The sequence below is a fragment of the Ascidia mentula genome, chromosome 1, assembly GCF_947561715.1.
Source record: "Ascidia mentula chromosome 1, kaAscMent1.1, whole genome shotgun sequence".
NCBI lineage: Eukaryota > Metazoa > Chordata > Ascidiacea > Phlebobranchia > Ascidiidae > Ascidia > Ascidia mentula.
In genome coordinates, this window is record NC_138566.1 from 5,955,114 (window position 1) to 5,969,835 (window position 14,722).

The following is a 14,722-nucleotide window of genomic DNA, read 5'->3' on the forward strand; positions in this document are numbered from 1 at the left end:
CGTTTAAAGTCCAACCTTTATTAGTTAAAAACAACTTCTAACCAACATAAACCTTTCTCAGTTTTTCATCAACTAGCTTGCCTTGCTCATAAATTACCAACACACGTGTATATACATGTTAGCGGTACGTGTGAAAATAAAGCAAACGGATATTCAGGCCCTGTTATAGCTTGGCTCACGCTGTGTGCAAAGAATAGTGTTTTTCATAGTATCTAATAGTAGGTCGAACTATAAATCTTTATCGCAGCATCGTCCCAAGTTTTGTTTTAAATATCGGCTGAATTTACCGTCGTTAAAAATTTAGTCCGTCTTGCTGCCATTAGACACAATGACGTATTTCAGTGTGCCGCGGGCAGCGCCGCTGTTTCGGCGGTTACCAAGTTGCGTTGATGGGACCTATATTGTTGGTCGAACCGCAGAGGCGCCCGACACATGCAGCAAGAACAAAACCTAAACGGAATTCGTGGCCAGGATATTCTGGGTTCGAAGCCCGGTGTGGAAAAAATGAAAAAAAAAAAACAGTTTCTGCATCTTCTATCGTTTGTACGCGGCTAAATCCACACTTGTTGTTGTCGCTATTGTTTTGATGATGACATAGAGAAAATCAAAATTACGAAATAACCGTGAAGGCAACGTATAATTTGTTAAATGTTACGGTTGTAAATCAGATACTTGCAAACCTTTCTTTACCTTCTTATACAAGACTTCAGGCTTGTTACATAATTTGCGGCGAAGCAATTGCTTTCGAACTAATTATGTGGCAAACAAGGAATGAATTACACTTAATATTCCATAATATATCGCTTATTGTACGTTGTCTGGCTTGTTTCACATCTTAATCAAATCAATGGGCAAAACGAAAACACTTTGTGGCAATCTACAGCAAAAATTCCAGGTATCTGACCTTGCACTTGTTTTCGAAGCTGATTATTTTGGTAATATGGCGGTGCGCCTGGTTACACAGCACTCAATATGACATTAGAGCAGTAGCCTTTTTTCTCTAATTCCACCGACACAGCGATCCGACAATCGCAAACTGTTTGTTGCAGCGTACGCAAAACGCAAAACCAAAATATTTACCTTGTATGGCATTTGAGGCATTTGAAAGCATTTGAAACGGACTCAACGCTGTTTGCGTCGGGTGGAGCTAACTCTGCACGGGAGGCGTTATCACTTGACCGCAAGTAAAGTGTCCAATTGACTGATCTCGCCGCAAGTCGCCTTGTGGCCTCGTGAGGTGTTTAGGTTTGACGGGCAGCACTAACGCTTCGTGTTGCACCATGGCTGCCGCCACTCCTGTGCGTCTTTGTACGTCGTATTGCGCACGTACAGTTCCGTCAGACGCCTGCAATGCACTAGACATTGCGCACAATTTGGATTTTCCAATGTTGGGATTCAGAAACATTCTTCAACAAAGTTCAATTCGAAGCGCCGTTAACATATCGGAGTTCATGTGTGATTTGCTTGTTTTACGACACGCTACGTCACAACTGCGTTTTCTTTTTAATTGTTCCCGATAGGTTCTTCGTATCACAACTGCATTGTTTCATTGTTTGGCTCTGTTGAAACTACAGTAATCTTATTTTTTCTTGCTACAGTTTTATGATTGGACAACTTTCACGTTTTGGGGCACTTTTGTTTTTTTGTTTTCCTTTGATGAATCCTTTGATTAAAATTGAAATTCTTATTACATTCTGTGATGCATGTTTTAATCATAGCTAATATCCACCATTTTGTCGGACATTTTTTCGTGCAATGCAATGGATAGTAACATACCATATAGGCGCATTTTGTTTCATTCCTTTTTAAAAATTTATGATTTACCAAACCCTTTTTCTTCCTTCACACAGGCCAAGTTGGTTCCCACCGATGACGTCACTGTGTATTATGACGCAACGGGCAACGACGGCTACCTGAAGAAAGTGGCGACTCAACATGCCGAATACATCACTACCACCATCAAGTCGCCTTTTCGTTCCTACCCCGTTCTATCTAGTGACGTCATCATCGCCGAATCTGCCCAGGTAATTGTGTTCGGTAAAACTTTGACTGCAACCAGCCAACAATGTTGACAAACCCAAATGCTAAACAGTGATATTGACAGTGTTAGCTGTAATTTCTTTTTCCCAAAAAACCATTGACAAACCGTTGACGCAGTAGAAATACCGTTTCCCCGGACTCTATGCGACCCACTTACACCCACTCAAATAAATTCCCAAATAAAATTCATCCGGCGTAGGCGTATAACATTATACCTCGGTTTTGCCGAATTTCTCCAATCTTGTCCTCGCCACGCGCCCACCGCCGCGGAGGGCTCAACAGTTTGCTCAAGCCGAAACTTCGGCGTCTTTGATTGCGGGAAATTTGAAACCCTAATTGCGGTTAACAAGTGGGTTGTGTCCTCATAACACCTTTGCTCTGCGTCGCTAATGTTCGTTCGTCACCTCAGTTCCTTTGAAATGACGCTCGCACCGTGTTGTGACGTCAGAGTATTAGTTTACCCATGACCGAATTTTTTCTCATAATTTAATATACCTGGGTTTTGTGTTTCAAACTACAGATTGTACATACATAGGTCGTTTGTTGTTTCCCATTCGGATCGGTGTAGTTTTCTGCACACATTGTGTTATTTTCGACAAAATCAACACAGAAAGCCGTTGATTTATTCGACAGTGGCAATTTCTAATTTAAACTGAAATACTTTGTAACATTGGCATAAAATCAACCAATATTCCTATTAAACAGTTCACAATGCTAGTCCGGTAAAGTAGTGCCCAAATTATCCCGTATCCAAAAATTGACTTCAAAGGACCAGTCGCCTATTTAAAATCGTCACGTCATCTCGCGTTTCCGACCGTTTTTACGGACTCTCGGTTTTCTGTGTTAATCGCCGTGGGCTAAAGACTCACACCATTGTCCCAAACTCCATTGAGTGACAGTGAAAATACCTTGGCGCGTACCCACTTGCCCTTTGCTTATACGTCCCATATGTGCTTGCGGTTAAATTTTGAAGTTTAACTCTACCGATTTCGCCACACACTAAACGCCGAAGGACATTTTTACTGAAGGTCGACGCATTCGTTTTTTTTCGTTTGCAGATTTATGTTCCAATGTATTTTTTCCATGAGGTTCATTTAACTTGGGGGGTTAAAATGGACAAATCACCCTTCACTCTGGCTATGTCTATGATCGTCACCAAAATGGATGGGACACACTTTGTACAGGACTTACGTAAACGTCGCAACTTAATATTTGTTTCTGTATCATTAAAATATCAACATCATTATCGGGGCGCCTGATTTCGTGCGCAAAATTCCCGCTGCTTTGTTACGCGATGCCCCTATGACGTCACAATGCAGGTGAAGTAACGTATCCAATTCGAGCGGATTGTTTATGGGAGGATTATTTTTTCCTGTCGGCGGTCGAACTCCAATCCCCAGATGTTTTTTTTTTACTATTCCAAATTTCTAAGTGAATTTTACAATATTAAAATCCTTAATGATAAACACAACACTGTTCGAAACGTTTACTTCTGATCATTAGCATATTAGCTCTGGTTTTTCTGTTCCGTGTAATTAACTAAAACGTTTTTCGCACCTAAAATCCTTGTGTCCAAACGCAACTTATTCTAAGAACACGCGTTTAGCTTAAAATGATCCTCAGTTTCCATCTGTGTCTCGTAAAAGTATTGGCGCTGAAATAATGTTGATTTCGCATGGAAAACTTTTTCAGTGTCTCCAAATCGTCGGCATAAATTCAATTCTCTCGTCTGCTGCGGATATTACACGTGTTCGTCATCAAGTTTGTTCAAACGTGAAAACACAAACACCAAGTTTTGAACCAAGTTTATGGATTTTCTGAATTGTCAATAAAACGCTCACGGGTTAGTTTATTTATTCATTTCCGCACCAAAATAACCAACCCAAGAATTGCTCGGCGGTTTGATTGATATTCCGCCGTGGTCGATCGTTTCCAATTCGATTCCAATGTTTTCGTTTCCCCATCCACGTGCACTTGTCCACTTGTGGTATATCCTGCCCCCCCACTTTGGAGGATATCCGACCCCCTCCAAAACCCTTGAATGCTAAACCCCTGCAGGTGTAACCCAAACCCAAGTGGGTGGTTTTCTCTTCACCCATGTGGTCGCCACTTTTCCTGGGGTTGTCTTAACCCCTTTTTTAATCCACTCATACCCCGGAACGTGTTGCTCACTCGAGGTTAAGAAAGGTTGGCAGTTTATTATTGAAGCCTTTTGCACACGGGTTGGGGTTCGTTGTTTGTGGAATTTGTTATTGGAGGTTTGTGGTGATTCACTTCCCAAACTACCGCGGAAACGGGGTTTGTGGTTTTGATGATTTCCTTTTGCCGCAGAAAATTGTCCATGAATGCTTCACATTTCGCATTAAAAGTTTTTTTATGGAAAGTTTTGGTAAATGTTAAAGCAATATGAGAAATGATTACCCAGTTCGCAAGGTTAGGAGGCAAGGAAAGCGATCTACATCAATTTCAACCTGATCGGAAGGTGATTACAAGCACCTCCCAAACTTTTCCAATGCCCTATTGCTTTCACCACATGTTGTTGAGTATTCTCCCAAAATTGCAGCATTTCTAGGAAACAAATCCCGCTCGTGTTTTGTCGCGTATTCATTCTCGGCAACTTGCGTTGGCGTCAGTGAACTGGAACCTTATGACGCACAGAGGGGTTCCGAGTGTTTAAGTGAAGCGCGAAGTGGGTCTAATCGCCTAGGCAACGTCTGGTGAAAGGAATTTGACGTTGTTTGTTGTGAGTGTTTAAACAAGAATGACTCCCCGATGAGAATCGCGATGCAGTTTACCGCGAAAGTGATTGTTCAAGGAAGGCCAAGTGATTTACTACTTCGTACTGCATTTAACTTGACAAACGCCTGGGATTGTATTCCGCCAGAAAGGAAGGTTAATGAGTACCTGATTGCCGGGAAATTGTTTGATTTTGATGAGCCATCAAAATTCATATTTTCCTGTGATGAGGGGTTCAGTGGGGGTTGACTAAAAAGAAGGTCAGCATTGTTTAGTGTGCGCATATAGGTTGGCACGCGCAATCATTGACAATGTGACATAGTTTTTACTCTTGAATCACGAGTTAATTTAAATCTTCATGACCACATATTGATGGTTAGGGGCTCGCCGAACACAAAATGTTAGGAGTTTGACACAAAAAATCGTGCGGTCTTGCCTGCATCAACAAAACAAGTCGTCTGAAAGTCACACCAGCTGCACTGATGGGACCTTTAGGTCGAAACAGTGGCCATCTGTCTGCAGCTTACACAGTTCAAAACAAACCATATCGTCGGTTTTAACTCTTTCACCCCACCGTGTGGAAGTTGCCTTAATTTATAGTGTTCGTTAAGTGGCGCAATTTTTTTTTGACATACACTACTCTGTGGTCCCTGTTTCATTGATGGATGTTCAGATATAGTGTGAGTAGCTGGCTTAGCGTCAAACTTTGTGCCTATAGCATTGTTACTTCGCAAAATGTTATGGAAGAACCATGAACTGGACCTATTGCGAACCTTTTCGCTGTTCAGTTATGTTTTTATTTGGGATTTGCGCTAAAAACCCACTCCATTCACCTGAAAACCAAACATGAATTGCTACTTACCATGTAAGATAGTATGTTGTGCATGTTGCTCGATGGCGAACCTTAAATTTGCTTTGTCTCGTTCGGTTTTTCTTCGTTTCCGTCAACAAATTAGTCAGTGGAAAAATAATTCTGTTTTTTTATAGCCCGACACATAGTTTATAAAGTACATTGTAAAATTCAGAACAGTAAGAGCTTGCACAATTTTTATGAAAACTGTTTGTAAGTTTTTTATTGTTTTGTTTTGTGATAATTTTCAGCTAAAAGGCAGCCAGCTTGACATCACAATCGTACGTGGTCACGTGGAAGCAGTGAACCTTGACGCAGGGCCGGCTTGTAAATTCTGCAACGTTCAGCTTCGTGCAAATGGATTGTTATCAGGTATAAACTGACTGCTTGTTTTACTTGTAACGTTGAAGCAAATACGAATGTACCTTCCTATACTTTTATGTACAATTAAAATCAGATGGGATTTCTATAGAAGAGTGGTTTTCATACCGCGGTACATTAAGGCCTTTTGAACCTGTCGGCATTCCACTGGAAAAAATAACAGCCGCACTACGTGTTATTTCAACAATGATTGTTGAGTGATTCTAGGAGGCATTCCCCATTCTGTTGCAACTGGCCCTGGCGATTTCCACCTTATGTATAATTATGTTACAATCGCAGAAACGTTCATTTCAGGCCAGCCCACAAAAATGCATTATTTCGTCACAAACCAGAACGAACACTCAATTGCGAAATGGATTTAATTCGGTCGTATTTAAAAAAAATGCTTTTGTGTTAAATGTTTTAGATGGAAAATTTATATAAAATTGTCTTAATACATCCTTGGTTGTGGGGGTCGCGACCAAATATTGTAGATTTATGCTATAGAAAAGTTAGTTATTTTTTTGTTTATTTACAGCTTAAAGCGGGGTTGTAACTCTCAAGTGATACTGGTTTTGTGTATGTAGCTTTGCATAGAAAACTTAACTCTTAACTACCTCTGATTAATGGGATGCTGACTGGATAATCCTCGTGGATTTATCGGTGCCCATGGCATTTAATTGTGTATATGTATTGTTCGTACGCGTTCAAGTTCGTTTTGTGCAAAAATGAAATTGAATTGAAAAAAATAATGGTTTGTCCACCCTCTGCACCTCGGCTTTAATTCTTTGCTTCTTCATTTAAGGATCGCCGGCCACGGTGTTGCTGGAAAATCCCCGTAACCGACCTACTATGCGTACCATGAATGATGTCAGACAGTTTTTGTCACGTGTCTTTGGATTGGGGCAAAATGGGGCACGGGTCGCATTGTCAATCATGCGTGACGGCCAAGGTAAACGATTTTTTTACCAAACAAACAAATGCTTTATTCTGCTAAGGATTTCAACTTCAAAACAAATGTGTTTTTCCTTACAAAAATTTGACGATTGTATTCCAATTCAGTTTAAAGGTCGATACCAAATTTTTTGTAGGCCCAAATTTTTAAATTATTTCATGGACGAACTGTTTTGTCAGCGGTTTCTGCTCTTAGAAGCGTAGTTAGGCGCGTGCGCAATAACTTGTCCAAACGTACACTTGAGCAATATTACAATGTACAGTTTTAACAAAAATCTCAGCTGGATTTGGATTTCTTTCCAGAAACTCCGATTGGTGTAAAATGCGACCCGATGTCGCTGGATGGCGCTACAGTGTTAGTGGAAGTTGCCCAGTCTGGTCTCTATTCGAAACCTTTGCAAACACCGCCATCTAGCGGGGTTGCATGTGGCTACGTTAATCTGCAGTTGACGAAAGGCGAATGTAGAGGTGGGTTGTCATGCTGGAATACTTTGATTGGCGTGATTTTTGGACATGCTGTGATGACCTCATCTCATTATATGAACTAAACACACTTGGGACATGTGTTTACTTTCTAGGGTAGTAGTGTCAGGCGGGTTTTACCTTGTTTGGAGAAGAGGACACACATTTAACGCCAGCTTGTAATATTAGATCACATGAAAAAACCTAATTCGAAAATTTGTTCATCGCAAGTAAATCTTCGTATTTTCTTGAAGCGACAAGCTACTCTAGTGGTGTGATCTGCAATATGATCTCTTGGTATTTTTATTGTTATAAGCAGGTATGGGTGACGGCATCGGAGTGGCCCTACTTGAGAACCCATGCAACGCAAACCAACTAAATCTGGAGGAATTGCGCGAAACTGCCCAAGTTCTGTTCGGCCATCGCGGCAGAAATGTGAAACTATTCAAAACTTCATCAATGGTTGCAGGTAGGAATTGTGTTGAAAAGTTGAACTGTAAGCGTCATTGTACGTGTATGGCGAGCACTGGAAAATCAATATAAATTGCTTATTTTCAATTTGTTGTAACAAGTTATACAAGAAAGAAAGTCATTTGTAGTTATGACCGTGTTTAACTCTGATGTATATATATTTCACCTACAGTTAGACATCGTCAGTATCACTGAAAAAACAACGCGTTTTAAAATAAAATATATTCGGGCACAGCCACTGCGTTTAGTCAACAATTAGCACTGACGATGAATACAGTATAGAGTTTGAAACGTTCGCCTCTTTATTTGCCAACACACAGCTTTGACTTTCATGTTCACAATTATAAGTTCCAGGTATTTTGCACCTAATTTTCAAATGTTGTCCATCATACAATCTATACCTCTTCTTTGTTTTTAGAGCTTCAATCGTTAAGTGACGTCAGAAGCGGTGACGTCATATACGTTGCTGTGTAGCTTCCACGACAAAACACCAGCTCAGATATTTTCCTCGCCTCAACGTCTGTGAATTGTAAATTATCTGGGCAATTTAAATTGCCTTGGTGCCAATCGGTCGCCGAAATGCATTCAAGTTCGTACCAATATAAAATGCCCATCTTTTCTTCGACCGTTAGTAAAATTAGGACCTAATTCGTGTTATTACCGTTGTTCATGTGGTGTGTCCTATAGTATGGTGTGTGTCATTAACAGTTTCGCCCCCGCAAAATACAAGGCTTGCTCATTGCTATTTCCGGGTACTTGTGCTCCCAGTGCTCTCGAAGACCCTCTGCAGTTATTTGTTGTATGAAAGTTTTATTTGCACAACAACCAAGCGAATTGAACGGTTTTGAGATTAAAATAACTGACTGGTGAACAACATATTAGAAGGGATAGAATATTTTGGATGCATGAACTTTAACAAAAATAGTGGTTTTTAATACGAATAATTAAACGTGCCGTATCAGTCTTATATGTCTACGAACTGAATTCTCTTGATTTGGCACTCTTTTAAAAAGACTGACTTTTGTATTCAAAAATGCACACTAGCTTTCGCGAGTACCTCTCGCTTCATCAAGAAAAAAGGCACTGTGAAACGATAAGCTGTCGTTAGTTGGCATCGTCGTGTTGATAATGGCTCATGAATCCCCAATCTCTGTTAAGCCGCTTGCTCTTTTAATTTTTGACCCCACCAAAGAGGCAATTTCATTTGTATTTCGTATTGGTTGTGATTTCTGGTATTCTTCGATTGATTTTGAAATGGTCAGAAAAATAGGATAAAACGCTTGAGGCCAGTGGCTCCCAAACCAATTGTGTTTGTGCATTATATCAGTGTTGTGTTGCGTTTGTCATCGGCAATCGGTATATGCGGCAAATCGCACGCAACGAACAGACGCGTTGCTAAAGGAGAGCGTCTTTTGTGGCATTTTCGTTCATGGAACCGGAACGTTGAATTGCGTCATTTGTGTGGGTGGAGTTGGAACAGGTGAAGTTAGTTTGTTTAGCATCACGGGTTGGGCGTACCAATGTATTTCATGAAATGGGTGGGAAGAGAGTTATTCTTTAAAAAAATGTGTAAATTATGTGATTTTTGTATAGGTAGGTAGTACTATTATACATTAGGCCCCAAAAAACAGCTTACCCAAATAAATAGAATGAGTTTGCCTCTTGTGAAATTATGTTCCTGACTACTTCAAATCTAGAGTTTACCTCACAGGTATATTTTTCACCTCAAACAATATACTAAAGAATCAATGTTTAAAACTGTAAAAATCAAAATCATTTGCCCTATTCTGGCCATCATTTTCAAGCAAGCGGACCTTGTAGTGTAATGACTTAAGGAATGACACGATAAAGAACTGAAAAAGCTTCCTACCAGAAATGGAAAATCGTACTTTAGTAAGTATGTTTTTTTCCCCGGCAAAAAATTACTTGTAGGAACAAACTTGATATTGTTTATGGTGACATTGTAGTGTTTGTTGCTGCGATTTACAAACATTAAACATATCTATATGTGTGTTGTGTGTATATATAATATATCTTCTGCTATCATTTGTTATCAAGTGACTTCCGAAACATGGTGCAGTTTTTTTAGTAAACTATAATTGTACAAAGTGTGAATTTTGTGTGTAATTGTGTATTACTTATGAGCAAATTTTTCTGTTGACCAGAAAGAGTACAGTGCAACACAAATTCGCTGTCCTTCTGAATCATTTCAAATTGGAAGTGGAAGCTATGGTGCTGTTTTACATGCTTTTCATGACACACTTGATAATGTAGCAGTAAAGTGTTTTATTGTTACTGGTAGTGAAAGACTGCGGAAATTGTTGCAGAAAAAGCAAGTTGCATTCATTATTTTGTAATACTTCATATGCAATAACTTGTAATGCAAAGGTGCTATTTGAAGAACACCAATAGTTAAACCATTTTTTTTCTGTAATACTGATCCTCCAACAATAAATATTCACATAGCACTGAATGGCCCAACTGGTCCTATGATGTTATGGTGCAAAGTAAGATAATCTTTGCAAAAAAAGTAAAAAAAATGATTTTGCCAGGTTTAACAACATTATGTAACATTATTAACAGTGAAGAGAATGTAATTGCAGAGTTTGGCCTGTGGCTAGGGGAAGGTTGCCTACCCCTGCTCATGCTATAACATAGTTGTACCTAGAAAATATTCTTGCATAATTCCATAGTAAAAAATACATTAATAAACAGACAAAATTATTTTTTTTTAGAATTTTTAGTGAATACAACAAGTTGCAACAAATTTCACATCCAAACATCATCAATGTGTTTGGAGTTTCTAATTGGCATGGATACATGGGTATTATAATGGAATTTTGTCAGGGTGGTGACTTGCTCTATCTTCTCCTTGATGATGTAATCGATCTAGGGCTTGGTTTGATTCTTCGAATCAATACTGAAATTGCATCAGGTGTTGCATACATACACAACTGTATGTTGAATAAGAGGATGACGCATGGTGATTTGAAACCTGAGAATATATTGTTAACACTACAACTAAACTGCAAGATTACAGACTTTGGTTGTGCCCAGTTCATTAACTTCACAGGATCCACCACAACGACAGATACTCAAAGGGAGAAACAACCTCTAACTTTGTGTTATGCAGCTCCGGAAAAGCTTCTTTCCGATGCTAGGCCAAAGAAAGAACAGGACACATATAGTTGTGGCATTATCCAACATGTGACGCTTAGTCGAGAAAAGCCATATCTGATGGATGACAACTTAGTGGAAAGAGTAATACAAGGACTGCGGCCAAATTGTGAGGCAATCGAGGAATTAAAGGAGGAAAGTAATGCAAATGATAAAGAAATAATTGAGGCAATTGAGGGAGTTATGAAGAGATGCTGGGATCAAGATCCATCCAAGCGTCCTAACATGACCGATATTCGAGATTACTTTAAAAATCTTCTTGAGAAACAAAATCGGGCAGATATTATGCAGCAGGTGGCTAATGCACTAGAAAATTTGGAAATGCATTACCCTCCTCGAAATCACACTGTCCCACTAAACCGGTTTCAAATTGTGGAAGAAACCAAACAACTCTTCAGTAGGTTACATGTTGGTGGTTTTTAAGCATTTATTTTTGGGATTCTTACCTATTCTGATTGCAGTTTCAAGTAGAGGGTCTCCTGCTTCTCATGCTGCAGAACCAGAGGTTGCTTTGGCTTCCAATGTGATGGAACCAAACCGAATAGCCTCACAGATTGAAACCACTGGTAATCTGAAAATGTGTTCACAGAAAATGACACAAATATTTCAGTATATAAATTAGGCAGTATAAAGTGATTCCTAATGTGTTTGTTAAAATGTTTTACAACCAACAAAGACAGACCTATAATTTTTTTAGTGTCACTTAGTTTTCTTGTGATTGGTGGTTGGAATTATGAAAGAACATGTGTGCAGTACAATGTCGAATCAAAGCAACATGAGTATCTGCAGGTATGCATAAAACATACATACAATTAGAAGAATAAATTAAGTTTATTAACTAATCAGAAAAGCATGTGATAACAGTTAAATCACAAATAATATGGCAAAGGGTTGACACGGGTTGCTGCACCTTTATTTTCTATATTATCAGCAATTTTTCCACTCATTAGTTTGATGAATATTTAGAACCTCAACTTTCCCACGTGTGGAGCAACGTCTGTGCTGGTGGACAGAAAGGTTTTCGTGATAGGTGGTGCAGAAAACTGGTACAGCATGGAACCATATCGCACATGTCATGTGTTGGACACTCAAGAAGTTAGCCGATTTTGGAATTCCCTGCCTGACATGAAGGAACCACGCAAGTTTTGTGGGTCTGGTAATTTGGAAGGTATTATGTGTTGACAATAAACAAATTTACTGCCAAAATTAATACTTCGTTAAAAACATACTTTGACCAGCATAGTGGAGCCAATAATGTGGATTGTGTAAGCTGCAGACAGATGGCCACTGTTTCGACCTAAAAGGTCTCATCAGCACAGCTGGTGTGACTTTCAGATGACTTTGCTGACCAAACGGCCAAGCCATATGTCTGCAGCTTACACAATACATACTTTGACCTTTTAATACAACATTTTGCCACGTTAGCGCTCATATAACACTTGTTTGAAGGTGTGGTTTTTGTCACTGGAGGGCGCAACAGAGTTGGCATTCTCTCAAGTTGTGAAAAGCTACCAATTGGTGGGAAAGAGTGGTTGTCAGTTTCCAGTTTGCATCATGCGAGATATGCTCATGGCACCGTTGTCTGCCAAGGTAGTTACAACGCATCACTATGTTTGTTTAAACCCTTTTGAAAACATTCCGCAGAACAAACCATTCCCATTATGAGATCTTGTGTTTTAACATGCATTTTTGCAGGTTCGCTTTACTGTGTAGGTGGTCGTAACAATTTCATGCGCTTACGTTCTTGTGAACGCTTCGACTTGGGACTGGGAAACTGGAACGCCATTTCAGATATGAACAAAGCCAGAAGTGAACATGCATGTGTTGCATTGGAAGGGTGTATTTATGCCATAGGTATTACCTAAATCTATATTTCTGTCTCAAAGTTGTTTTCAACGCTTTGTACATACGGGAAATGTTACATGATACAGTTGAGATAGCAACTACAAAAAAACTGTGTCAAATCAGTAACCAACAAAGCACAAATCTAATTTTACATAAATATACCCGTTCAATTGCATGTTACGTACTTGCTGTATAAAAGTTTTTTTTTTATTTACTGTTTTTTTTAAAAAGAACCATTTTTCAGGTGGTTTCAGTGATGACGATGGCAGTTTGGATACAGTAGAGAAATACAACCCGCAAAGCAACAACTGGGAATTCGTGGCATCTCTTCGCACTCCCCGCAGTCATTCATGCGCTTGTGTTGTCCAAAACAAAATTTATGTGATTGGCGGAAGGTAAGATCTCATCATATCATGTTAGTAGCAATTGGCTTTTCATTGATGCACTGAGGCTTTACTGCACTCTACGCAGTTAATAACAAATATTTTTAGATGCAATGGAAGCCATCTTAAATCAGTTGAGATGTATGAAGTTACTTCCAACTCCTGGACAGTTTGCTTTGAAACTGAAAATCCAGCATGGCTGGCAACTGTTGTTGCGATGTAATTTTTTTACAACACTATTTCTCTAATTATGTTTTTGTGGCTAAATGCACTTGCACTAATTTTTATTAGTGGTCTTTCAGTACGTTTGTTTTATTTGCTAATTTACTTGTTTATATGCATGCCAGTACTTTGTATAGATCAATTTTCTTTAGCGTGTAACGCGATTCTTGCAAAAATAAATTTCGAGCTCTGCGTGGGGTGCGACATTACACATGAACAAACATAGTTACGCGTGGGTAGCAACCTACTATTGTCCTTTTGTTCTGTTTGTCCCTTGGTGCTACCTGATGTGTTTAGTAACATTTACTGTGCTTTCGCCAATTGTTAGTGAAAGAAAAGTACCAGCTACCAAAACTGAAAGTTTACGTTTAGGGGAAGAAAAACATCTGGATGCAACGGCAACTAACGCGTCAGGCAGCTTGTTTTGGTGTGGGCTTTTACTGCGGTGAATTTGAATCTCGATCGTATGGAAGATGACATAAATCTTTGTTGTACGCACAACTTATGCGCCAAAAACCCACACACGATATTTATAGCAACCTTTCCTGGAAAGAAATCCAGTTAACTGGAAAACAGTAAAACAAATATCACCACGGTTAAATGCGTTTTAAAAGTGACGAAATGGAAAATATCGACAAAAAAGGCCCAGGGTTCAGGCGTTGCTACGCACAAAGGTGGTATCCAATCCGGTAAAGGTTTCGTGTACATCATTGTATTTCATCAACACAGATTGTTATGCCTACATCAGAAAGATGGCGATCCATGTTTTCTTAGCCACATGTTGCTCTTGCACCCTCTGTTAAGGCTTGATACAGACGACAAGTACACTTAAGAAAACAAATAACCTGTAATGTAAGTAAATAAGAGTCATTTTTAAGTTATGGTGCACTTCACTGTTCCTGCAAGTTAACGGATAACGTACAGTGACGCTTGCTATGTTTCGCGTGCGTTGACGGGTTAAAATAATCCCTGCCAACTTTGATTTTGCGGCTCCAGACATGTTTCAGCCTAGAGTGCAACTGGCTCTTCGCATGCCACGGGTTGCCGATCTCTGGTCTACACATTGACGCAGAAATCACTAACCGAGCTAGATCACAATTTGTATCTTTATAACCAGTTAACACGTCATCAATCGATTCTGCGGCAGATGCGATTTTTTGAGAATTTTTTTTTTACCTGGGGGTCTTTTCTCTGTGTTTATGTAATAATACTTTGATTTTTA

At 39.4% G+C, this 14,722-nt stretch overlaps 2 protein-coding genes across 2 annotated transcripts in view; both read left to right on the plus strand.

Annotated features, from left to right (window-relative positions):
* The window catches only part of LOC145909026 (isoleucine--tRNA ligase, cytoplasmic-like), a 42,688-nt gene extending 33,973 nt beyond the window's left edge, over positions 1-8,715 (plus strand). The window contains exons 23-28 of the mRNA XM_082996350.1: positions 1,851-2,024; positions 5,878-5,998; positions 6,792-6,938; positions 7,244-7,408; positions 7,722-7,871; positions 8,292-8,715. Of these exons, the coding sequence (XP_082852476.1) occupies positions 1,851-2,024; positions 5,878-5,998; positions 6,792-6,938; positions 7,244-7,408; positions 7,722-7,871; positions 8,292-8,347 (813 nt within the window). The 3' untranslated portion in view covers positions 8,348-8,715. The remainder of the gene's footprint in view (positions 1-1,850; positions 2,025-5,877; positions 5,999-6,791; positions 6,939-7,243; positions 7,409-7,721; positions 7,872-8,291) is intronic.
* Positions 8,716-9,542: 827 nt separating this feature from the next.
* Positions 9,543-13,704, plus strand: LOC145901942 (uncharacterized). The gene is made up of 10 exons (XM_082989765.1): positions 9,543-9,766; positions 10,039-10,205; positions 10,609-11,447; positions 11,512-11,616; positions 11,748-11,839; positions 12,017-12,218; positions 12,500-12,640; positions 12,746-12,904; positions 13,140-13,290; positions 13,387-13,704. The coding sequence occupies exons 1-10, from the start codon at positions 9,749-9,751 to the stop codon at positions 13,499-13,501; spliced, it is 1,989 nt and encodes a 662-aa protein (XP_082845891.1). The 5' UTR covers positions 9,543-9,748; the 3' UTR covers positions 13,502-13,704.
* The last annotated feature ends 1,018 nt before the right edge of the window (positions 13,705-14,722 follow it).